Source organism: Aethalodelphis obliquidens, unplaced genomic scaffold, assembly GCF_003676395.1.
Source record: "Aethalodelphis obliquidens isolate GAN/ISIS:26980383/991018 unplaced genomic scaffold, ASM367639v1 scaffold2, whole genome shotgun sequence".
NCBI lineage: Eukaryota > Metazoa > Chordata > Mammalia > Artiodactyla > Delphinidae > Aethalodelphis > Aethalodelphis obliquidens.
Genome location: NW_020837946.1, coordinates 86,342,063 through 86,363,122, shown reverse-complemented (window position 1 = coordinate 86,363,122; position 21,060 = coordinate 86,342,063). Strand labels below are relative to the sequence as shown.

Genomic DNA, 21,060 nt, shown 5'->3' with positions numbered 1-21,060 from the left:
CCACACGTCTTACTTATGAATTACTTCATTATGGTGGACGATGCCGAAATAACCACCAATTCCCTCAAACAACAAATTCTGATTAATATTTTTTTAAAATTTCATTTACTTATTAATTTATTTTTGGCTGCGTTGGGTCTTCGTTGCTGCATGCGGGCTTTCACTAGTTGCAGCGAGCGGGGGCTACTCTTCGTTGCAGTGCACGGGCTTCTCATTGCGGTGGCTTCTCTTGTTGCAGAGCACAGGCTCTAGGAGCGCAGGCTTCAGTAGTTGTGGCCCCCAGGCTTAGTTGCTCCGCGGCATGTGGGATCTTCCTGGACCAGGGCTCGAACCCATGTTCCCTGCATTGGCAGTTGGATTCTTAACCACTGCACCACCAGGGAAGTGCCTCTGATTAATTTTTAATTATCCGTTACTGTTTACATCAAGACTTGAATTATTTTCCAGAACCTATAAAGCTGTCTTTATATTTGACTAATATAACTGTATAATTATTTTTAACCTAGATTCACATATTTTTTTCCGCAAATCTGACGTGTTCCTTCCTTCATCTCTACATCTCTTTTTCTTTCCCTCATGCCTGCCTCAGTGTTGCTTCTGGAATCATCCATAGGTTCTTGCAGTAGTTTCCCTTGCCAGTACCTACCAGGATCAACTACCGTATATAAAATGATATACACCAAAACACTGTAGAAAATAGTAAAATCCTTTAAGTTGATGTTATTACTCATTATTTTTACTATATGGATCTTTGAGCTTATTTATATCCCACATTTTCTGCTATAAATCCCATTTCCTTTATCTCCTATATTTAGAACTTCCTTGAACAGTATCCAGCAATCATGGGAGGCTTTGGCTTTAAGCACAACTGGCAGAAGTATCCTATTCGATGAACTCCCTTTGGAGAAAGTAATTCATTTTATGACAGTGGAGTCTGCCATGGTGGATGCTCCCATAGATGCTATCATCCTTTGGTAACCATGCTTTACCTCTCAACTTCCCCTTTAATAAAGTAGGTTGTGATCGACACAGTTAAACAGAAACATAATGCATTTCTTTTGAATACTGACAAAAATATATTCCTATTTGGAGTCTGAAATTTTAGGGCAGAAACTACCCAGTTCACTGACAGCTGAAGTCATTTATGCCACTTGGTGTGCAAATCCATATGCTATCAATGCATGAGACTATATTATTTTCTGAGAAGCCGTGTCGTTGCTTAACCATTTCTGTAATGCAGCAAAGATTTTAAACATGAAATGTCAAATATACTAATATGTGTTTGTTTCCTGATCTTGTATATTTCATATTATAACTCTTCGTGAGACCTAATTATTTTCCGGGCATTTTCCCTCTTCCCCCTAAAGAAATGTTCAAGAAAAATAACCCTGTTTATAGCATGTTAAATCTTTATCATCTTTATGTTTATCAAAAGAGTATAAGACATGTCTACGGATAACCCTGCAGGAGTCAAAAGCCTGTGGCAGGTTTTAGAGAATTATCTGCTACCTCCTGAGCTAGAAGGATTTGGAGGCCAGAGCTCAGGAAGTTGCCATGGCTTGGGGGCAAAGCAGGCTTTTGCAGATAAACCTTAAGTCACAGATTCTACCTTTTGGAGCCAGATATCATTTTGTGGATTAATTAATACTTGTGAGGGCTTTAAGGATGAAAGACATTGTGAGCATACAGTGTTTTCTTATTTTAAAACAAAGGACGGCCCCTTTGGGCGAATAATTCTATTGATCAGGCTGTGCTTTCCTCAAATTGCAAAAAATTTTCAAAAGCTCTTCAGTCTTTCAAAATTCTACTTTGTTAAGATAGAATTAGGTTTTCTGAAAAAAACTTCTTCCCAGATCTTCAAGCTGGCAGTATGTTAATAATGTTACATAATTTAATAACAGTAATACAAACCATCTTGAAGTTTTCATTGCTTTATGTACCCTTCCTTTACTCAAACAGCAGGAGTGTGTTTTTTATTTAAAAAAAAATTTTATTGGAGTATAGTTTTTACAGTGTTTTGTAGGAGTGCATTAATTCCAATGTTTGTTGAGGCCATCCCTGTGCTGGGCACTGGGCTGGGTTTAGGGTATGCAATGATATGCTAAATAGTCATGTCCTTTTTTGGAGGGCCTGTCAGTTTAAGGGTGAAGAAAAGAATTAAACGAGTAAAGAAAGGCATGATTCTCTGAATGCAAATTACACAACATGCTATGACAGCAGACAAACAAGTTTCCATGAAAGAGGGAGAGCCTACCTTGGATTAAGTAGTCATAAGATCACTCTTTGAAAGGGCCATTTAAATTGAGATTTGTAGGGTGACTAGAGTTTGTCAAGCAAATTACTGGAAGAATGATGCAAACTGAAGGAGCATCAAGTGCAAAGGTCTGGAAGTCAGAACAAAGTGGTTACATTGGAAAAACTGCAAGAATGCCACACTGGCTAGAACAGGGAAATAAGTCTGGAAGTGTGGGCAGAGTGAGGCAGTGCTCAGATGTTGATGGGCCTTGAGGTGATGATAAGGAGTTCAGAAGCCATTAAAACACAGAAACAGGTTACCATGACTTCTCCCATCCAGGCCTACATTTGAAATTCATTTAACTGTAGAGTAGAGAAGAAGAACAAACACAACAACAAAAAAGGTTGTTAACATTGAGCAATCCTTTCTTCCCTACTGCCTTGACCAAAATTAGGTTATAACAAAACAATTGAATTAGGCTAATAAGTTGCCCAGGCAGTGACCAGGAAGGCGATTCTCACTGAATTCCAATGACGGGCAAAGAAAGAACAACATATTTAGATCAAGGAAACAAAGAAATAGCAGTCAGGGAAGAAGAGAGAAATAAAGGAGGAGAAAGGAGATGTGATTCATAGGAAAAGCCTCCAGAAGACCGAAATTCTTAAGATAAAAAGAGGTTCCCTCATCAGCCTGTTTCCCAATTAGAACCTGGGTATTTTGGTGGTGACCAAATGAAACACACTGGTTACAAGATGAAAAGCTCAGGAAAAGGCTATGGGGGTTCTTAAACATCAAAATGTAGCTTATTCAAGATGATATTTTGATGAGTTAAGGGTAAATAAATCAGAGACATGTGGGTAAAATTTCTCTTGAAATACACAGGGGTTTAAAATGATGGGGAAATTCACTTGGCAAAACATTATATGTACTTTGCCAAACCCAACATTTGAAAAACAGTTTAAGACGTTCAGCAGAACCCCAAAGCACAACATATTCTCTTATCCTGAGAGTAAGAGAGGGAGAATACCCGTGAAAGCATTGTGCAACATACACACTGCAGGGTATAAATAATTTACAATGAGCAAGCCATGCCTAACTTTGAGACCTGAAGTCAAGACCAGCTTCTCCAGAACTTCTTTGAGAATGCTTTATTACTCCTTTATAGGCATCACTCATGTATGACACAGCATCGTTTTTCTTTGCTTTTCTTCTATCCTCCATTTTGTGTAATTATCGTATCCAACTTGAGAATTTTGGTTTACCACTTTTTTAAAGTATGCACACAGTAAATTATGTATCTACATTAGGCAGAAATATTATATTTCACCCCTCTAAATGCATCATAGTTCATTCTCCAGCTATATGTAAGATAGTCCTATAATTAAGCATTTACATTTTTTATGTACTTAGTACTTTATATGATGTACAGATAAGCTGCATTTTGAAGGTGATTTTTTTTCCTTGTTTTTGTTTCTGTTCTACTGCAAGTCCACACACATGGTCAGCAGATCTGATATAGCAAGAAAGCTAGAGCCAGTACAGAAATAATTGGAAACGGAGAAGAAAAATGTAAGCAATGAGTCCCAAACAGGGAAGTGGGACAAGAGAAGGAAAGCCAATGGAGTTATGTAGGATGACTAAGTTCTAGAGATCAATTGTACAGCATGGTGATTATATTGGTTAATAAGACTGTTGTACACTGGAAATTTGCTACAAGAGTAGACCTCACATGCTCTCACCACAAAAAAAAGACTTAAATTTTGGGGCTTCCCAGGTGGCGCAGTGGTTAAGAATCTGCCTGCCAATGCAGGGAACACGGGTTTGAGCCCTGGTCCGGGAAGATCCCACATGCCGTGGAGCAACTAAGCCCATGCACCACAATTACTGAGACTGCGCTCTAGAGCCCGCGAGCCACAACTATTGAGCCTGCGTGCCACAACTACTGAAGCCTGTGCCTAGAGCCCATGCTCCACAACAAGAGAGGCCACCACAATGAGAAGCCCGCGCACCACAGCAAAGAGTAGCCCCAGCTCGGCGCAACTAGAGAAAGCCTGCACGCAGCAATGAAGACCCAATGCAGCCAAAAATAAATAAATTTATTAAATAAATAAAAAGATAACTATATGAGGAAATGTATATATTAAGTAGCTTGACTATAGTAATCATTTCACTATGTATATGTAGGTGAAAACATCATATTGTACACCGTAAATATATACAATTTTTATTGTAAAAATAGAAACTTAAAAAATAATTTTTAAAAAGCCAATGGAAAGAAGACACAGAAATTTCTATTTCTGTGAGTGGTGGAAAAGTTAAGAAGAGATTTAAGAAGGAAGAGAAGCCCCATTTGGGGGTAAAATGATGTAACCAGATATGTCCTCCTTCTGTGCTTTGTAATAGAAATTATCAAAGCAAACAGATTATCAGCAAAGTACTGCGATCTATTAAAAGTTCAGAAAAAAATATAGCAAGTGCCTAATTATTAAATAGGAAAATAATTAAATGCAAAATAATAGTAGCGCTTGTTTGTAGTTATACAGAATTGATACAAAATTCTCCTAGGAGGCCAGTCAGTCGTACAGAAACTTTCACAGGGTGGTGCTACTTCGGAGGGCTCTCTCCAGTTCAGGTCTGGGGCCTGTCTCAGTTTTGTGGATCTTGAAAAATTATATGTAACAATGTTATCAGTGTTTACAGAGATGATGATCCCTAGGATTACCTCACAGTAACCAACTTTGTAAGAGTCAGCTGTATAAATTGTAATTCTGATTTATTAATTTATAATGGCAAATATACTGATGCTATTTGTCACCCACATTCTGACTATTTGTGAGAGGACCGAGGAAGCTAAATTAGGAGCCAGAGGATTGCCAGTGAACACAGGAATCAGAACAAAGGAGAAAAGAGCAACCACGTACATACATCAGCAGCCCAAAGGGTCTGTCATTCTGGTATTAAAAGCCAATACCCTCTCATGAAAATCTGGTGAAAGTTTTAGATTCAGTTTATTTCCATTTATAAACATGTATTTTGACAGAATTCTTTTGGTGGACTGGTGTAGATGAAAATCTATTGTTTTCAATTCAAGTCTTTTATCAGAGAACTACTTGAAGCCTTCATATAAAAAAAAAATTACAGTGTCTGTACTTAACGGTTACAGGCCGGTCCTTCTGCCATGACTGTTAGCATTAATCAAAGGTTGTCATCTGCTCTCTTGCCTTGCCTCTTGCTTCCAACTTAGGTTGATAAACAGGTGCTATCTGGATATCCCACTGCCATTCATTCTTTTCATCTGTATCTCAGCACAGTTGTGTCTGCCGAGTGCTTCCTCAATGCTAGCAGACTGGCTGGCATCCAATCTGGACAAATTGCTGATCTTTCCTGCCACTTAACATTAAATAGGGCTTCTAAGGAATATTGGACAAATAGCTCAAGAAGCCAGATTCAGCATCTAAAGATTCGTTGGCAATTCTTAAGTATACTTTGTTTAGGGAGTGCTGCTACTTTAAAGAACTTCAAGTTGGCCTGGAACTTGGTGTATAGTATCCTAAACACAGGCCTAAAGCTATACAGAGTTTTGTAAATTACTAGCGGCAAGACCATCTAGGTCCTAGATGACCAGTATACTCAACTGTAATTTATAGATTACTGTCCCTTCAAACCATGTGATTAACATAAAAGAGGAATAAGTAATTAGAATAATTACTATGGTACCATATATAAACCCACATACAAAATACATAGCAATCTTCTGCTTACCCTAATCTTTCTTTCTGCTCCTATGAGCCTCCTGGAATAACTGATTCCTAGTGCCTGGAACATGGTGAGGTATTTCAAAGTATGACGACAAGGAATAATAAAGTAATTAAATATACCTCATGGAAACTTTGCTTCCCAGCATGGGACTTAAAATAATGCAGTGCTTTCAGTGTAGGAAGCCTGATTGGAGTTTTCTATTCCAGGGCAAAAGTTGGCCTTAGTCTCTGAGATAACTGGAGGGGAGTATGGTATCCAGTCCCCCCAAAAGAGGAACAGGAGTATCTTGAAATGTGAACTCACAAGGATATAAGCCTCAGTAAGATTAAGGTTGTCCTGTTAGTCTTTGCAGTCCCATTGTGAGCAGAGCAGCTGGTATTTAGGGGAAGAGGATGTTACTATTTTAAAATGTGTTGAAAGAATGAATGGTTGTGCAGCAAGTATGAAAGAAACAATGGAGAGAAGTGAACACCTGATCACAAAAGTGGGAATAGTGCATGATGGTTGCACATGTATATAATTACATGTAGAAATGTGTATGCCGATACATAGATAAGTAAAAATATGCACTGTAGAAATAAATATAATAGGTAAAAGTACACAGTAGAAGGATTATTAGCTTCTTCAAATGACCAGGAAGGCAACTTGGACTTTGAAAGATAATATAAAAGAAGATACCTAACCTGCTATTTGCCTCTTCCTCTTTCCTTTTTCTGGACCTCTGTGTGGACAAGCCTGGAAACTCTGTTGCGTTGACCAAAGGCCGTGAAAATTGGTTCAGCCTGTTTGATGGCAATGATGTCCATTTATAGAATCCTAACATGAGAAATCCAGCCCCTGGCCTGAATCTCAGGTGTCCTGAAAAGATCCAGCATATAGAGAAACTTTACTTATACATTCAAGGAGAGAGAATTTTAAGGTATATAATGCAAGCCAGCTTATGTTGATTTCCCTTGCAAGAGTGTTAGGTTTCTACTTTCACATTTCCCTTCTCTTTTTAAAGAAATGGTCATCAATAATACATCTCTGGGTACTAAATATCCACCTAGTGGTCTTTTAGTGAATATTTTTATGGAGAAAAAGGCAATATTCTTAGCTGAGAAAGTATGCATCAGTTTTTATCATGGGTTGAGAGATTTTGTAGCTGTTTGGTAGATAGATTCAGGCTTTTGGTAACTTATTTTATTTTCATCATAAGAAAGCTTAAATAAAATGGTAAATTTTATCTATGGTTACACAACAAAATTTCTCAATATACATTCCTAAAAGGGACCTCCTCTGTGATGCTAATTGCTCTTAACAACATTTTTCTTCCAAACATTTGTAGAAACTAGTGATGCCCAGATTTAAGTACTAAATGTATTATATGGATTTTAGGGGGTAGACAAATAAGACTTCCTGGAAGTAAGAAGAAGAGACGGCATACATTAGGACAAAAGGTGGGAAAAGCAAATGAATAGACATATCTAAGTACAGAAGAGGCACCACTGAACATCATGATTCTAAAAGTTATCTAAGAGAGCTTCCTCAGATTCTTCTAGGCTTGTGGAGAACATGCTGAAAGAAAAGAAATTCTCTGGAAATGTAGCTATGTGAAAAATACTATGCTATGATTATCATAAGTCAACATTATCTTCATCATTATTTATTAAGAGATGTCTTCATCCAATGTATTTTTTAATTTCTATTTTAAAATTTATTTTATTTTATTTTATTTTTCTACATCTTTATTGGAGTATAATTGCTTTACAATGATGTGTTAGTTTCTGCTTTATAATAAAGTGAATCAGTTATACATATGTTCCCATATCTCTTCCCTCTTGTGTCTCCCTCCCTCCCACCCTCCCTATCCCACCCCTCTAGGTGGTTACAAATCACTGAGCTGATCTCCCTGTGCTATGCAGCTGCTTCCCACTAGCTATCTATTTCACGTTTGGTAGTGTATATATGTCCATGCCACTCTCTCGCTTTGTCACAGCTTACCCTTCCCCCTCCCCATATCCTCAAGTCCATTCTCTAGCAGGTCTGTGTCTTTATTCCTGTCTTACCCCTAGGTTCTTCATGACATTTTTTTTTCTTAAATTCCATATATATGTGTTAGCATACGGTATTTGTCTTTCTCTTTCTGACTTGCTTCACTCTGTATGACAGACTGTAGGTCCATCCACCTCATTACAAATAGCTCAATTTCATTTCTTTTAAGGCTGAGTAATATTCCTTTCTACATATGTGCCACACCTTCTTTATCCATTCATCCGATGATGGACACTTAGGTTGTTTCCATCTCCTGGCTATCGTAAATAGAGCTGCAATGAACATTTTGGTACATGACTCTTTTTTTTTTTTTTTTTTTGTGGTATGCGGGCCTCTCACTGCTGTGGCCTCCCCCGTTGCGGAGCACAGGCTCCGGACGCACAGGCCCAGCGGCCATGGCCCACGGGCCCAGCCGCTCTATGGCATGCGGGATCCTCCCGGACAGGGGCACGAACCCATGTCCCCTGCATCGGCAGGCGGACTCCCAACCACTGCACCAACAGGGAAGCCCCACATGACTGTTTTTGAATTATGGTTTTCTCAGGGTATATGCCCAGTAGTGGGATTGCTGGGGCATATGGTAGTTCTATTTGTAGCTTTTTAAGGAACATCCATACTGTTCTCCATAGTGGCTGTACCAATTCACATTCCCACCAGCAGTGCAAGAGTGTTCGCTTGTCTCCACACCCTCTCCAGCATTTATTGTTCCTAGATTTTTTGATGAGGACCATTCTGACTGGTGTGAGATGATATCTGATTGTAGTTTTGATTTGCATTTCTCTAATGATTAATGATGTTGAGCATTCTTTCATGTGTTTGCTGGCAGTCTGTATATCTTCTTTGGAGAAATGTCTATTTAGGTCTTCTGCCCATTTTTGGATTGGGTTGTTTGTTTTTTTGTTATTGAGCTGCATGAGCTGCTTGTAAATTTTGGAGATTAATCCTTTGTCAGTTGCTTCATTTGCAAATATTTTCTCCCACTCTGAGGGTTGTCTTTTGGTCTTGTTTATGGTTTCCTTTGCTGTGCAAAAGCTTTGAAGTTTCATTAGGTCCCATTTGTTTATTTTTGTTTTTATTTCCATTTCTCTAGGAGGTGGGTCAGTAAGGATCTTGTGTGATTTATGTCATAGAGTGTTCCACCTATGTTTTCCTCTAAGAGTTTGGTAGTTTCTGGCCTTACATTTAGGTCTTTATTCCATTTTGAGCTTATTTTTGTGTATGGTGTTAGGGAGTGTTCTAATCTCATACTTTTACATGTACCTGTCCAGTTTTCCCAGAACCACTTGTTGAAGAGGCTGTCCTTTCTCCACTGTACATTCCTGCCTCCTTTATGAAAGATCAGATGACCATATGTGCGTGGGTTTATCTCTGGACTTTCTATCCTGTTCCATTGATCTATCTGTTTTTGTGCCAGTACCATACTGTCTTGATTACTGTAGCTTTGTAGTATAGTCTGAAGTCAGGGAGCCTGATTCCTCCAGCTCCATTTTTCGTTCTCAAGATTGCTTTAGCTATTCGGGGTCTTTTGTGTTTCCATACAAATTGTGAAATTTTTTGTTCTAGTTCTGTGAAAAATGCCAGTGGTAGTTTGATAGGGATTGCATTGAATCTGTAGATTGCTTTGGGTAGTAGAGTCATTTTCACAATGTTGATTCTTCCAATCCAAGAACATGGTATATCTCTCCATCTAGTTGTATCATCTTTAATTTCTTTCATCAGTGTCTTATAATTTTCTGCATACAGGGCTTTTGTCTCCTTAGGTAGATTTATTCCTAGATATTTTATTCTTTTTGTTGCAATGGTAAATGGGAGTGTTTTCTTGATTTCACTTTCAGATTTTTCATCATTAGTGTATAGGAATGCCAGAGATTTCTGTGCATTAATTTTGTATCCTGCTACTTTACCAAATTCATTGATTAGCTCTAGTAGTTTTCTGGTAGCATCTTTAGGTTTCTCTATGTACAGTATCATGTCATCTGCAAACAGTGACAGCTTTACTTCTTCTTTTCCGATTTGGATTCCTTTTATTTCCTTTTCTTCTCTGATTGCTGTGGCTAAAACTTCCAAAACTATGTTGAATAAGAGTGTTGACAGTGGGCAACCTTGTCTTGTTCCTGATCTTAGTGGAAATGCTTTCAATTTTTCACCATTAAGGACGATGTTGGCTGTGGGTTTGTCATATATGGCCTTTATTATGTTGAGGAAAGTTCCCTCTATGCCTACTTTCTGCAGGGTTTTTATCATAAACGGTGTTGAATTTTGTCAAAAGCTTTCTCTGCATCTATTGAGATGATCATATGGTTTTTCTCCTTCAATTTGTGAATATGGTGTATCGTGTTGATTGATTTGCATACATTGAAGAATTCTTGCATTCCTGGAATAAACCCCACTTGATCATGGTGTATGATCCTTTTAATGTGCTGTTGGATTCTGTTTGCTAGTATTTTGTTGAGGATTTTTGCATCTATGTTCATCAGTGATATTGGCCTGTAGTTTTCTTTCTTTGTGACATCCTTGTCTGGTTTTGGTATCAGGGTGATGGTGGCCTCGTAGAATGAGTTGGGGAGTGTTCCTCCCTCTGCTATATTTTGGAAGAGTTTGAGAAGGATAGGTGTTAGCTCTTCTCTAAATGTTTGATAGAATTCGCCTGGGAAAACATCTGGTCCTGGGCTTTTGTTTGTTGGAAGATTTTCAATCACAGTTTCAATTTCAGTGCTTGTGATTGGTCTGTTCATATTTTCTATTTCTTCCTGGTTCAGTCTTGGAAGGTTGTGCATTTCTAAGAATTTGTCCATTTCTTCCAGGTTGTCCATTTTATTGGCATAGAGTTGCTTGTAATAACCTCTCATGATCTTTTGTATTTCTGCAGTGTCAGTTGTTACTTCTCCTTCTTCATTTCTATTTGTATTGATTTGAGTCTTCTCCCTTTTTTTCTTGATGAGTCTGGCTAATGGTTTATCAATTTTGTTTATCTTCTCAGAGAACCAGCTTTTAGTTTTATTGATCTTTGCTATCATTTCCTTCATTTCTTTTTCATTTATTTCTGATCTGATTTTTATGATTTCTTTCCTTCTGCTAACTTTGGAGTTTTTTTGTTCTTCTTTCTCTAATTGCTTTAGGTGCAAGGTTAGGTTGTTTATTCGAGATCTTTCCTGTTTCTTAAGGTAGGATTGTATTCCTATAAACTTCCGTCCTATAACTGCTTTTGCTGCATCCCATAGGTTTTGGGTCATCATGTCTCCATTGTCATTTGTTTCTAGGTATTTTTTGATTTCCTCTTTGATTTCTTCAGTGATCACTTCGTTATTAAGTAGTGTATTGTTTAGCCTCCATGTGTTCGTATTTTTTACAGATCTTTTCCTGTAATTGACATCTAGTTTCATAGCATTATGGTCGGAAAAGATACTTGATACAACTTCAGTTTTCTTAAATTTACCAAGGCTTGAGTTGTGACCCAAGATATGATTTATCCTGGAGAATGTTCCATGAGTACTTGAGAAAAATGTGTATTCTGTTGATTTTGGATGGAGTGTCCTATAAATATCAATTAAGTCCATCTTGTTTAATGTATCATTTAAAGCTTGTGTTTCCTTATTTATTTTCATTTTGGATGATCTGTCCATGGGTGAAAGTGGGGTGTTAAAGTCCCCTACTATGAATGTGTTACTGTCGATTTCCCCTTTTATGGCTGTTAGTATTTGCCTTATGTATTGAGGTGCTCCTGTGTTGGGTGCATAAATATTTACAGTTGTTATATCTTCTTCTTGGATCAATCCCTTGATCATTATGTAGTGTCCTTCTTTATCTCTTCTAATAGTCTTTATTTTAAAGTCTGTTTTGTCTGACATGAGAATTGCTACTCCAGCTTTCTTTTGGTTTCCATTTGCATGGAATATCTTTTTCCATCCCCTTACTTTCAGTCTGTATGTGTCTCTAGGTCTGAAGTGGGTCTCTTGTAGACAGCATATATATGGGTCTTGTTTTTGTATCCATTCAGCCAGTCTGTGTCTTTTGGTGGGAGCATTTAATCCATTTACATTTAAAATAATTATCGATATGTATGTTCCTATTCCCATTTTCTTAACTGTTTTGGGTTTGTTATTGTAGGTCTTTTCCTTCTCTTGTGTTTCTTGCTTAGAGAAGTTCCTTTAGCATTTGTTGTAAAGCTGGCTTGGTGGTGCTGAACTCTCAGCTTTTGCTTTCTGCAAAGGTTTTAATTTCTCCATCAAATCTGAATGAGATCCTTGCTGGGTAATCTTGGTTGCAGGTTTTTCTTCTTCATCACTTTAAATATGTCCTGCCAGTCCCTTCTGTCTTGCAGAGTTTCTGCTGAAAGATCAGCTGTTAACCTTATGGGGATTCCCTTGTGTGTTATTTGTTGTTTTTCCCTTGCTGCTTTTAATATGTTTTCTTTTTATTTAATTTTTGACAGTTTGATTAATATGTGTCTTGGCGTGTTTCTCCTTGGATTTATCCTGTATGGGACTATCTGTGCTTCCTGGACTTGATTAACTATTTCCTTTCCCATATTAGGGAAGTTTTCAACTATAATCTCTTCAAATATTTTCTCAGTCCCTTTCTTTTTCTCTTCTTCTGGAACCCCTATAATTCGAATGTTGGTGCGTTTTATGTTGTCCCAGAGGTCTCTGAGACTGTCCTCAGTTCTTTTCATTCTTTTTTCTTTAATCTGCTCTGCAGTAGTTATTTGCACTATTTTATCTTCCAGGTCACTTATCTGTTCTTCTGCCTCAGTTATTCTGCTATTGATCCCATCTAGAGTATTTTTAATTTCATTTATTGTGTTGTTCATCATTGCTTGTTTCATCTTTAGTTCTTCTAGGTCCTTGTTAAATGTTTCTTGCATTTTCTATATTCTATTTCCAAGATTTTGGATCATCTTTACTATCAATATTCTGAATTCTTTTTCAGGTAGACTATCTATTTCCTCTTCATTTGTTAGGTCTGGTGGGTTTTTATCTTGCTTCTTCATCTGCTGTGTGTTCTTCTGTCTTCTCATTTTCCTTATCTTACTGTGTTTGGGGTCTCCTTTTTGCAGGCTCCAGGTTCATAGTTCCCGTTGTTTTTGGTGTCTGTCCCCAGTAGCTAAAGTTGGTTCAGTGGGTTGTGTAGGCTTCCTGGTGGAGGGGACTAGTGCCTGTGTTCTGGTGGGTGAGGCTGGATCTTGTCTTTCTGATGAGCAGGTTCACGTCTGGTGGTGTGTTTTGGGGTATCTGTGGACTTTTTATGATTTTAGGCAGCCTCTCTGCCAATGGGTGGGGTTGTGTTCCTGTCTTGCTAGTTGTTTGGCATAGGGTGTCCAGCACTGTAGCTTGCTGTGGTTGAGTGAAGCTGGGTGCTGGTGTTGAGATGGAGATCTCTGGGAGATTTTCGCCATTTGATATTATGTGTAGCTGGGAGGTCTCTTGTGGACCAGTGTCCTGAAGTTGGCTCTCCCACCTCAGAGGCACAGCACTGACTCCTGGCTGTAGCACCAAGAGCCTTTCATCCACACGGCTCAGAATAAAAGGGAGAAAAAGTAGAAAGAAAGAAAAAAAAATAGGAAGGAAGGAAAGAAAGAAAGAAAGAAGATAAAATAAAGTAAGATAAAATAAAGTTATTAAAATAAAAAAATTATTATTAAGAAAAAAAAATTTTTTTAAGAAAAAAAAAGGATGGACGGCTAGAACCCTAGCACAAATGGTGAAAGCAAAGCTATACGGACAAAATCTCACACAGAAGCATACACATACACACGCACAAAAAGAGGAAAAGGGGAAAAAATCATAAATCTTGCTCTCAAAGTCCACCTCCTCAATTTGGGATGATTCGTTGTCTATTCAGGTATTCCACAGATGCAGGGTACATCAAGTTGATTGTGGAGCGTTAATCCGCTGCTTCTGAGGCTGCTGGGAAAGATTTCCCTTTCTCTTCTTTGTTCGCACAGCTCCCGGGGCTCAGCTTTGGATTTGGCCCTGCCTCTGTGTGTAGGTCGCTGGAGGGCGTCTGTTCTTCGCTCAGACAGGACGGGGTTAAAGGAGCAGCTGATTCGCGGGCTCTGGCTCACTCAGGCCCAGGGGACGGAGGGCTATGGATGCGGGGCGAGCCCGCGGCGGCAGAGGCCAGGGGGACGTTGCACCAGCCTGAGGCGCGCCGTGCGTTCTCCCGGGGAAGTTGTCCCTGGATCCCGGGACCCTGGCAGTGGCGGGCTGCACAGGCTCCCGGGAGGGGAGGTGTGGAGAGTGACCTGTGCTTGCCCACAGGGTTCTTGGTGGCGGCAGCAGCAGCCTTAGCGTCTCATGCCCGTCTCTGGGGTCCGCGGTGTTAGCCGCAGCTCGCGCCCATCTCTGGAGCTCCTTTAAGCAGCGCTCTTAATCCCCTCTCCTCGGGCACCAGGAAGCAAAGAGGGAAGAAAAAGTCTCTTGCCTCTTTGGCAGCTCCAGACTTTTCCCCGGACTCCCTCCCGGCTAGCCGTGGTGCACTAACCCCTTTCAGGCTGTGTTCACGCCGCCAACCCCATTCCTCTCCCTGCGCTCCTATCGAAGCCGAGTCTCAGCTCCCAGCCCCACCCGCTCTGGCGGGTGAGCAGATAAGCCTCTCGGGCTGGTGACTGCCGGTCGGCACCGATCCTTTGTGCAGGAATCTCTCCGCTTTGCCCTCTGCACCCCTGTGGCTGCGCTCTCCTCCGCGACTCCGAAGCTTCCCCCCTCCGCCACCCGCAGTCTCCGCCCGCGAATGGGGCTTCCTAGTGTGTGGAAACTTTTCCTCCTTTACAGCTCCCTCCCACTGGTGCAGGTCCCGTCCCTATTCTTTTGTCTCTGTTTATTCTTTTTTCTTTTGCCCTACCCAGGCATGTGGGGAGTTTCTTGCCTTTTGGGAGGTCTGAGGTCTTCTGCCAGCGTTCAGTAGGTGTTCTGTAGGAGCTGTTCCACGTGTAGATGTATTTCTGGTGTATCTGTGGGGAGGAAGGTGATCTCCGCGTTTTACTCTTCCGCCATCCTCCTGATTCCTCCATCCAGTGTATTTTGAAAGCTAAGTATTGTGTTGTGTATTAGGAATATAATAATAAACAAATCAGAAAAGATCTCACCTATATCAGAGTGAGTCTTGTAAGTAGCCAATTCTTTAACTGATGAAATTTTAGTGGTTTGGAACAACTCACACCCAAATATCTCTTCCTTTAACCTGTCATAATGCAGACAGATTATTTTTGCTTGTCCAGTTTCCTATAAAAATTTAAATAAACATTTAAATAGCCATTCATTCATCCACTCATTTGTTCAAAGAATATTTATTATTGTGATCATTGGTGCCAGCAAGTACTCTCTGTGCTGGGAACACAAGTGTGAAAGGAAGAGTCACAGCACAGGTGCAGGTACAACCAAATAAGCCCTGTGATAGTGGTAATGGCAGAATGAAAATGAAGATTCAGGACAGGGCATCTAAAAAGAGATTGCAGAGGAAACATGGAAGAACTCTCTAACAATAGAGAGAAATATTACATTTTAAAGTAGATTTAATATATCTGGGAATTGATGAGATGAAGATATGGTGGAAGTGAAATATTACAGTCAGGAGGAAGGCATGTAGGGTGGCACTGAGGGAGTGTGGTCCTTTGATATTAGGTAGGTGACTCCTTAAAGCTTTCAGCATATAGCATGGGGGTGCGGGTGAAGGTTGTTGGCAATTTACCAAGATCGAAAAGATGGAACACAGGTAAGATCTAGGGATGGGAGGGGTGCAGGACTGACAGGGGAAGGTAGAAATAGGGCACTAAAAAATTAAAACATCTATTATAGACTTTGCTGGGAGTCACCACATCACAATTTGCATTGTGTATTTATTTACCCTAGAACTCCACAAAAACCTCTGTGGAATGATAAGGAATGGTTGAATCTCCTTTAAGGAATGTGCAGCTGTATTAGCAATGAAAGCCAATAAATACAAATAGGAAAGGAAGCAAACCCACATCATGGAGGAAGATAATGAGATAATGCTGCTACAGCATCTCTTGGCAACTAACTGAATGAAATGCGTGGAATGTCAGTGTTTTAAATGCCCTTCCAGTTTAACCGGCCCAGTTACCTGCTGCTGTTGACTTTTTCTCACTCACTGGCATCAGCAGGTACATGAGGAAGTGGAAATGAGGAGTGAAAAGGAAGAACTTTTCCAAGGATGATTGGTAAAATTAAGGAAGGCATTAAATTTGTTTTTGTTTTACCATTTTTAATCAATTTTGTAAGCAAGTGACTTCAATGCCCAGAAGGAAAAGTAAGTAAAGGTGTATCACTATCTAACAAATCATTCACATTACTCTTTGTTATCTTTCTTTTGGATATTTAACAGCTTGTAATGACTGATCTTGAAGGCACTTCCCATAATCTATATATGCATTGTTGATGAAGTTCTATGACTGGAAACTTCCATCACTGCAATGACTGTTGGAAAGCACAGGTTCATTCAAACTAATAATGCATAGGAGTTTGTCACAGTTTTAATATATGTATTCTTCTTGCAGATGGTTGAAAAAGAAGGTTATCTTCAAAAAGCTAAAATTGCAGATGGAGGAAAGAAACTAAGGTAATAAAAGTTTTTTTAATTCACTTTTATATAACTATGCCAGTTCCCCATCTCCTCAGTTGTGTCACTGCTATTGTTTAGAAAGGTTGGCCCTATAGTACATGACTAGAATATTCCTTTCTGCTATCACTAAGATCAACAGTATTTTTAATATAATTATAGTTTTCCAACAAAGCACTACATTTTATTTTGTTGCACAGAATATATAAATGAAGTGCTTCATGACCTTCTAAGACTTGAAATCTTAAAAAATATGTGAAGAAATAAGATAATGGGTCTTGATTTCTGGGATTAATAGATTAGGGGATGAAAGGACTCATTTTGCAGTATATAAAAATCTCCCTACAGTACATTGGGATCATAATTTTTTGAAGGATGGAGGATTTGAAATACATTTGTTGCTCAAATAAAAATCATTTGAGAAAAAATAAAAGGAAAATAATCTGTCAGATAAAAAGTTGGAAGTTGCTGCACTTGGAGATGAGGTCAACACAGAGTAGGTGAGAGAAATTAGAAAATGTAATAAGGATTCCCTAGGCAACAACAAGAAAAAACTTGGAGAAAAAAATAAGGTTGATAGGAGGGTAGACAAACACACTACATGTTTTTTATGTATGGGATATTTAGAAATAATCATCTCCATTTTAGAATTTTCCCTATTTCTCATGTAGGTCTTATAATATACTTAGCTTTGTGCTAGGTTATATGCAAGCTGCAAAGGTATGTAGAAAGTGCTTACAGTGGGAGAAAAGGCATTTATTCATGACTATATTATTAACAGTTAAAATCATACAGGATAAATTCACTAATTAGCTATACAATGGGACACTTATTAATTGTATAATACAATTCATTACTAGAATGGAACTCTGGCCAACACTAGAGAATGAAGTATGCTATTGTTTGTTTGCTATAGTGGAGTAAGTATATATTTATTTAAAAGAAGTAAAATTGGGGAAAACTATCATCCATAATTCCACTACTTAAAATAACTATTTCAATTTTAAAGAACAAACTCTATTTTCTGCCCGTATTATGTTTTATTCTCAGATAGCAAACAGGGCCTTGAACCCTCTCCTAGACTGTTCCTCTGCAGTAACCCTGCAGCCACCCTCATTTGAAGGGTCCAGGAGGGAGATGCACAGGAGACAAGATCAAATGCAATGCTGCTTTCAAAGACTCATCTAGTCCTGGCCCCAGTGGAGAACCTGACTTAATGTGTTGGGTTCTGAAAGGACCCAGGAGGGATTCTTTGATTAACCCACTCTAGTGCCAACTTTCCCCTAGACTTTTCTCCCAGTTATATCAGCTCGTGAAAGGTGCAATGATAAATCTTCCCAAGATAAGTCAAAACCCTTTCTTACCTTACCAGCGATGTGGACAAAAAATCCATAGAGGGACAGAAGAGGACTTGTCTAAGTTATCACTTCACCTTTCACTGGGGCTTAGCAGGAAAGAGGAGTGATAGCTTTGGTCAGTCTTAGCCTCCAGACTCATGCAAGCAAGAGGAGGAGATGCTAAAAGGAATTCCAAGGAAACAAGATGATGTGCCACCACAGTGATCTTTTACAATGTCCTTGCCCATAAGCTATCCATAAACCATCCCAGTAAAATGTTTTCCTAGAAAGTGGTGTCAAGAAAAAGTAGAGAAGCACAACCAGGCCTTTTCCCTAACATACTCACATGAATACATTTTTAGGTAATTTCAACCAGTGTGTATACCATTTTGTATTTGTTGTTACTTTAATCAGCTTACAAACCATTTCTGTGTTCTAGTTTAAATTCATATAAACATTATTTTATACTATGTTTTATTGTTATTTCAATCAGCTTACATGCAATTATGCATTCTTTCAGCTTTTTAATTTAAAGTTATATAAATATTAGTTTTTCGTTTTTGTTTTTGTCTTTGCTTTTAACCTCAGGTGTACAAATTGAGTTGATTTTCCTCTTCAGTGTGTGGCCTTGTATTATCATCATTCTGGGCAAGACCCCTAGTTGGTTTTATTTTATTCTTCATCTCCATTCCTCACTTCAATCCTCTGTAAAATGTATGTTCATCAAATCCTCTCTCCATACATTTATTTGGCTATATGTATGGCATTCTAGAAAACAGTGTGTAAGTGAATGTGTTCTAAATTGCATAAGCCTTTGGTTATAAGCCTCATTCTGGTCCGTACTGCTTTCATTCAATGTTAGTCAATGTTAGGATAGCTTATCTATATCTGTATATTTAAAACAAGTTAATTTCTTCCAACTGCTGCCCATTTTGCCATTGTGAACACACATCAAATTTTACTTACTCAGTCTTCCAGGAGTGGATACCTAAATTGTCCCTAACTCCTTCCATCCCAAACAACATTGCAACAAACCACACCGATATGTCTCCTTACAGACCTGTGAGGAATTCTCTCTGGGGCATACCCCCAGGAGTAAAGGATTGCTTGGTGGTAAGGTACACACGGTTATAAATGATTTGGGTGCTACATGCCAAACTTTCTCCAGAATGAATGCATCGGTTCACACTCTCTCCACAATGCAGAAGGGATCGCCTCGCTCCATGATCTCATCAGCATGCAGCATTATCAAACTTTCAGTTTTGCAAGTTGATGGCTATAGGACATTACTTTATTGTTGCATTTATTTTTATTCTTCTGACTTGTGTTTCAGTTAAGCATCATGTCACCTATTTAGAGTCAGTCAGGCTCTGCATTCCAAGAATCGCCTGTGCATAAACTCTGACTATCTTCTACTGAGTTTCTCCTGTTTTTTTTTTTTTGAGAGAACTCCTGATGTACACCAGGTAGTAATACATTGTCAACTTTAGGCTTGGCAGATATCTCCTCCAAGTCTCCCACTATCTATTTACCTTGCTGATGAAAGTCCTTAGTGACCAGATATTTTTAAATTTGATCCATATTGTTCCATAATTTCATTCTTTATTGTTTGTGGGATTTGCTTTCTTTTTTGAATTTTTTAAAAAATTTTAATTGAAGTATGGTTGATTTATGATATCATGCAAGTTTCAGGTTTACAGCACAACGATTCAGTTCTATATATATACATATATATATATATATATATATATATTCTTGTTCAGATTCTTTTCCCTTATAGCTTATTACATAATATTGAGTATAGTTTCCTGTGCTATACAGTAGGTTCTTGTTGGTTATCTATTTTATACACAGTAGTGTATAAAATCCCAGCCTCATAATTCATCCCTCCCATCCATCCCCCTTTCCCCTTTGGTAACCGTAAGTTTGTTTTCTGTATCTGTGAGTCTCTTTCTGTTTTGGAAATAAGTTCATTTGTGTCTTTTTCTTTTCTTTTCTTTTTTTAGATTCCACATATAAGCGATATCACATGATATTTGTCTTTCTCTGTCTGGCTTACTTCACTTGGTATGACAATCTCTCAGTCCACCCATTTGCAACAGCAGCAAATGGCATTATTTCATTCATTTTTATGGCTGAGTAATATTCCACTGTGTGTGTGTGTGTATGTATTTATGTATGTATGTATATATGTATATGTATATGTAGGGGTGTGTGTGTGTATAGATATACATATATATGTATATATATACACCACATGTTCTTTATACATTCATTTGTTGATGGACATTTACGTTGCTTTCTTGTCTTGGCTTTTGTAAATAGTGCTGCAGTGAACATTGGGGTGCAGGTATCTTTTCAAATTATGGTTTTCTCTGGGTATATGCCCAGGGGTGAGATTTCAGGATCATATGGTAGCTCTATTTTTAGTTGTTTTAAGGATTGCTTTAGTTTTTATTATAAACACATTACAGATTGAAAATTGTAGTATATATAGTCAGCATGTTTAATAACATATAATACACCACAATGTTGATGGGACTGTAATACACCAAGCCATTTCTACGTTCCTCTTTTATTAGATTTTTAAGTTGATTCCAGTTTTATACTAAAATAGTTATAAATGCAGTAAACCTACACTATTGCTTGTCAATTTTTCTTTTATATCTTCTTAAGAGAATTTCTAAGCCTAGATGACTTAATTAAATCACAAGACCATTTTTAAATGACTGTTATGTATTGACATACTGCTTGCCCAAGGAGTCTGTATGTTTTTTGTAACTAGTAACAAAATGGTCAGTTTAATCATAACTTTGAAAAACTGTGTAGTTTTTATATCATTGGAAATTGAGTAACTATTAAATAGTATACCATAGTTGCTATAATTTGTATTTCTTATGTAAAATTTCTTTCCATAGCCTTTTCCCCATTTATCAGGGAACTTTATATCTTTTTATAAATTATAATCAGTTACTGCAATAGTAACAGATGCTTATTCTGTCAAGTACTTGGATAATTGCTTTACTAGTAATTCTGAAATAATACTCTAAAATAGGCTATATTACCGCTTTCAATCTTACAAGTGGAGAAACTTGGTCACTTGTATCAACCTCTCCT

The 21,060-nt window shown here is 38.3% G+C and overlaps 1 protein-coding gene across 3 annotated transcripts in view; it reads left to right on the top strand.

Annotated features, from left to right (window-relative positions):
- The window catches only part of ARHGAP15 (Rho GTPase activating protein 15), a 622,754-nt gene that overhangs the window by 78,422 nt on the left and 523,272 nt on the right, over nt 1-21,060 (top strand). For all 3 annotated transcript variants that reach the window (XM_027131893.1, XM_027131900.1, XM_027131911.1), the window contains one exon: nt 16,545-16,606. In XM_027131893.1, coding sequence (XP_026987694.1) covers nt 16,545-16,606 — 62 coding nt within the window. The remainder of the gene's footprint in view (nt 1-16,544; nt 16,607-21,060) is intronic.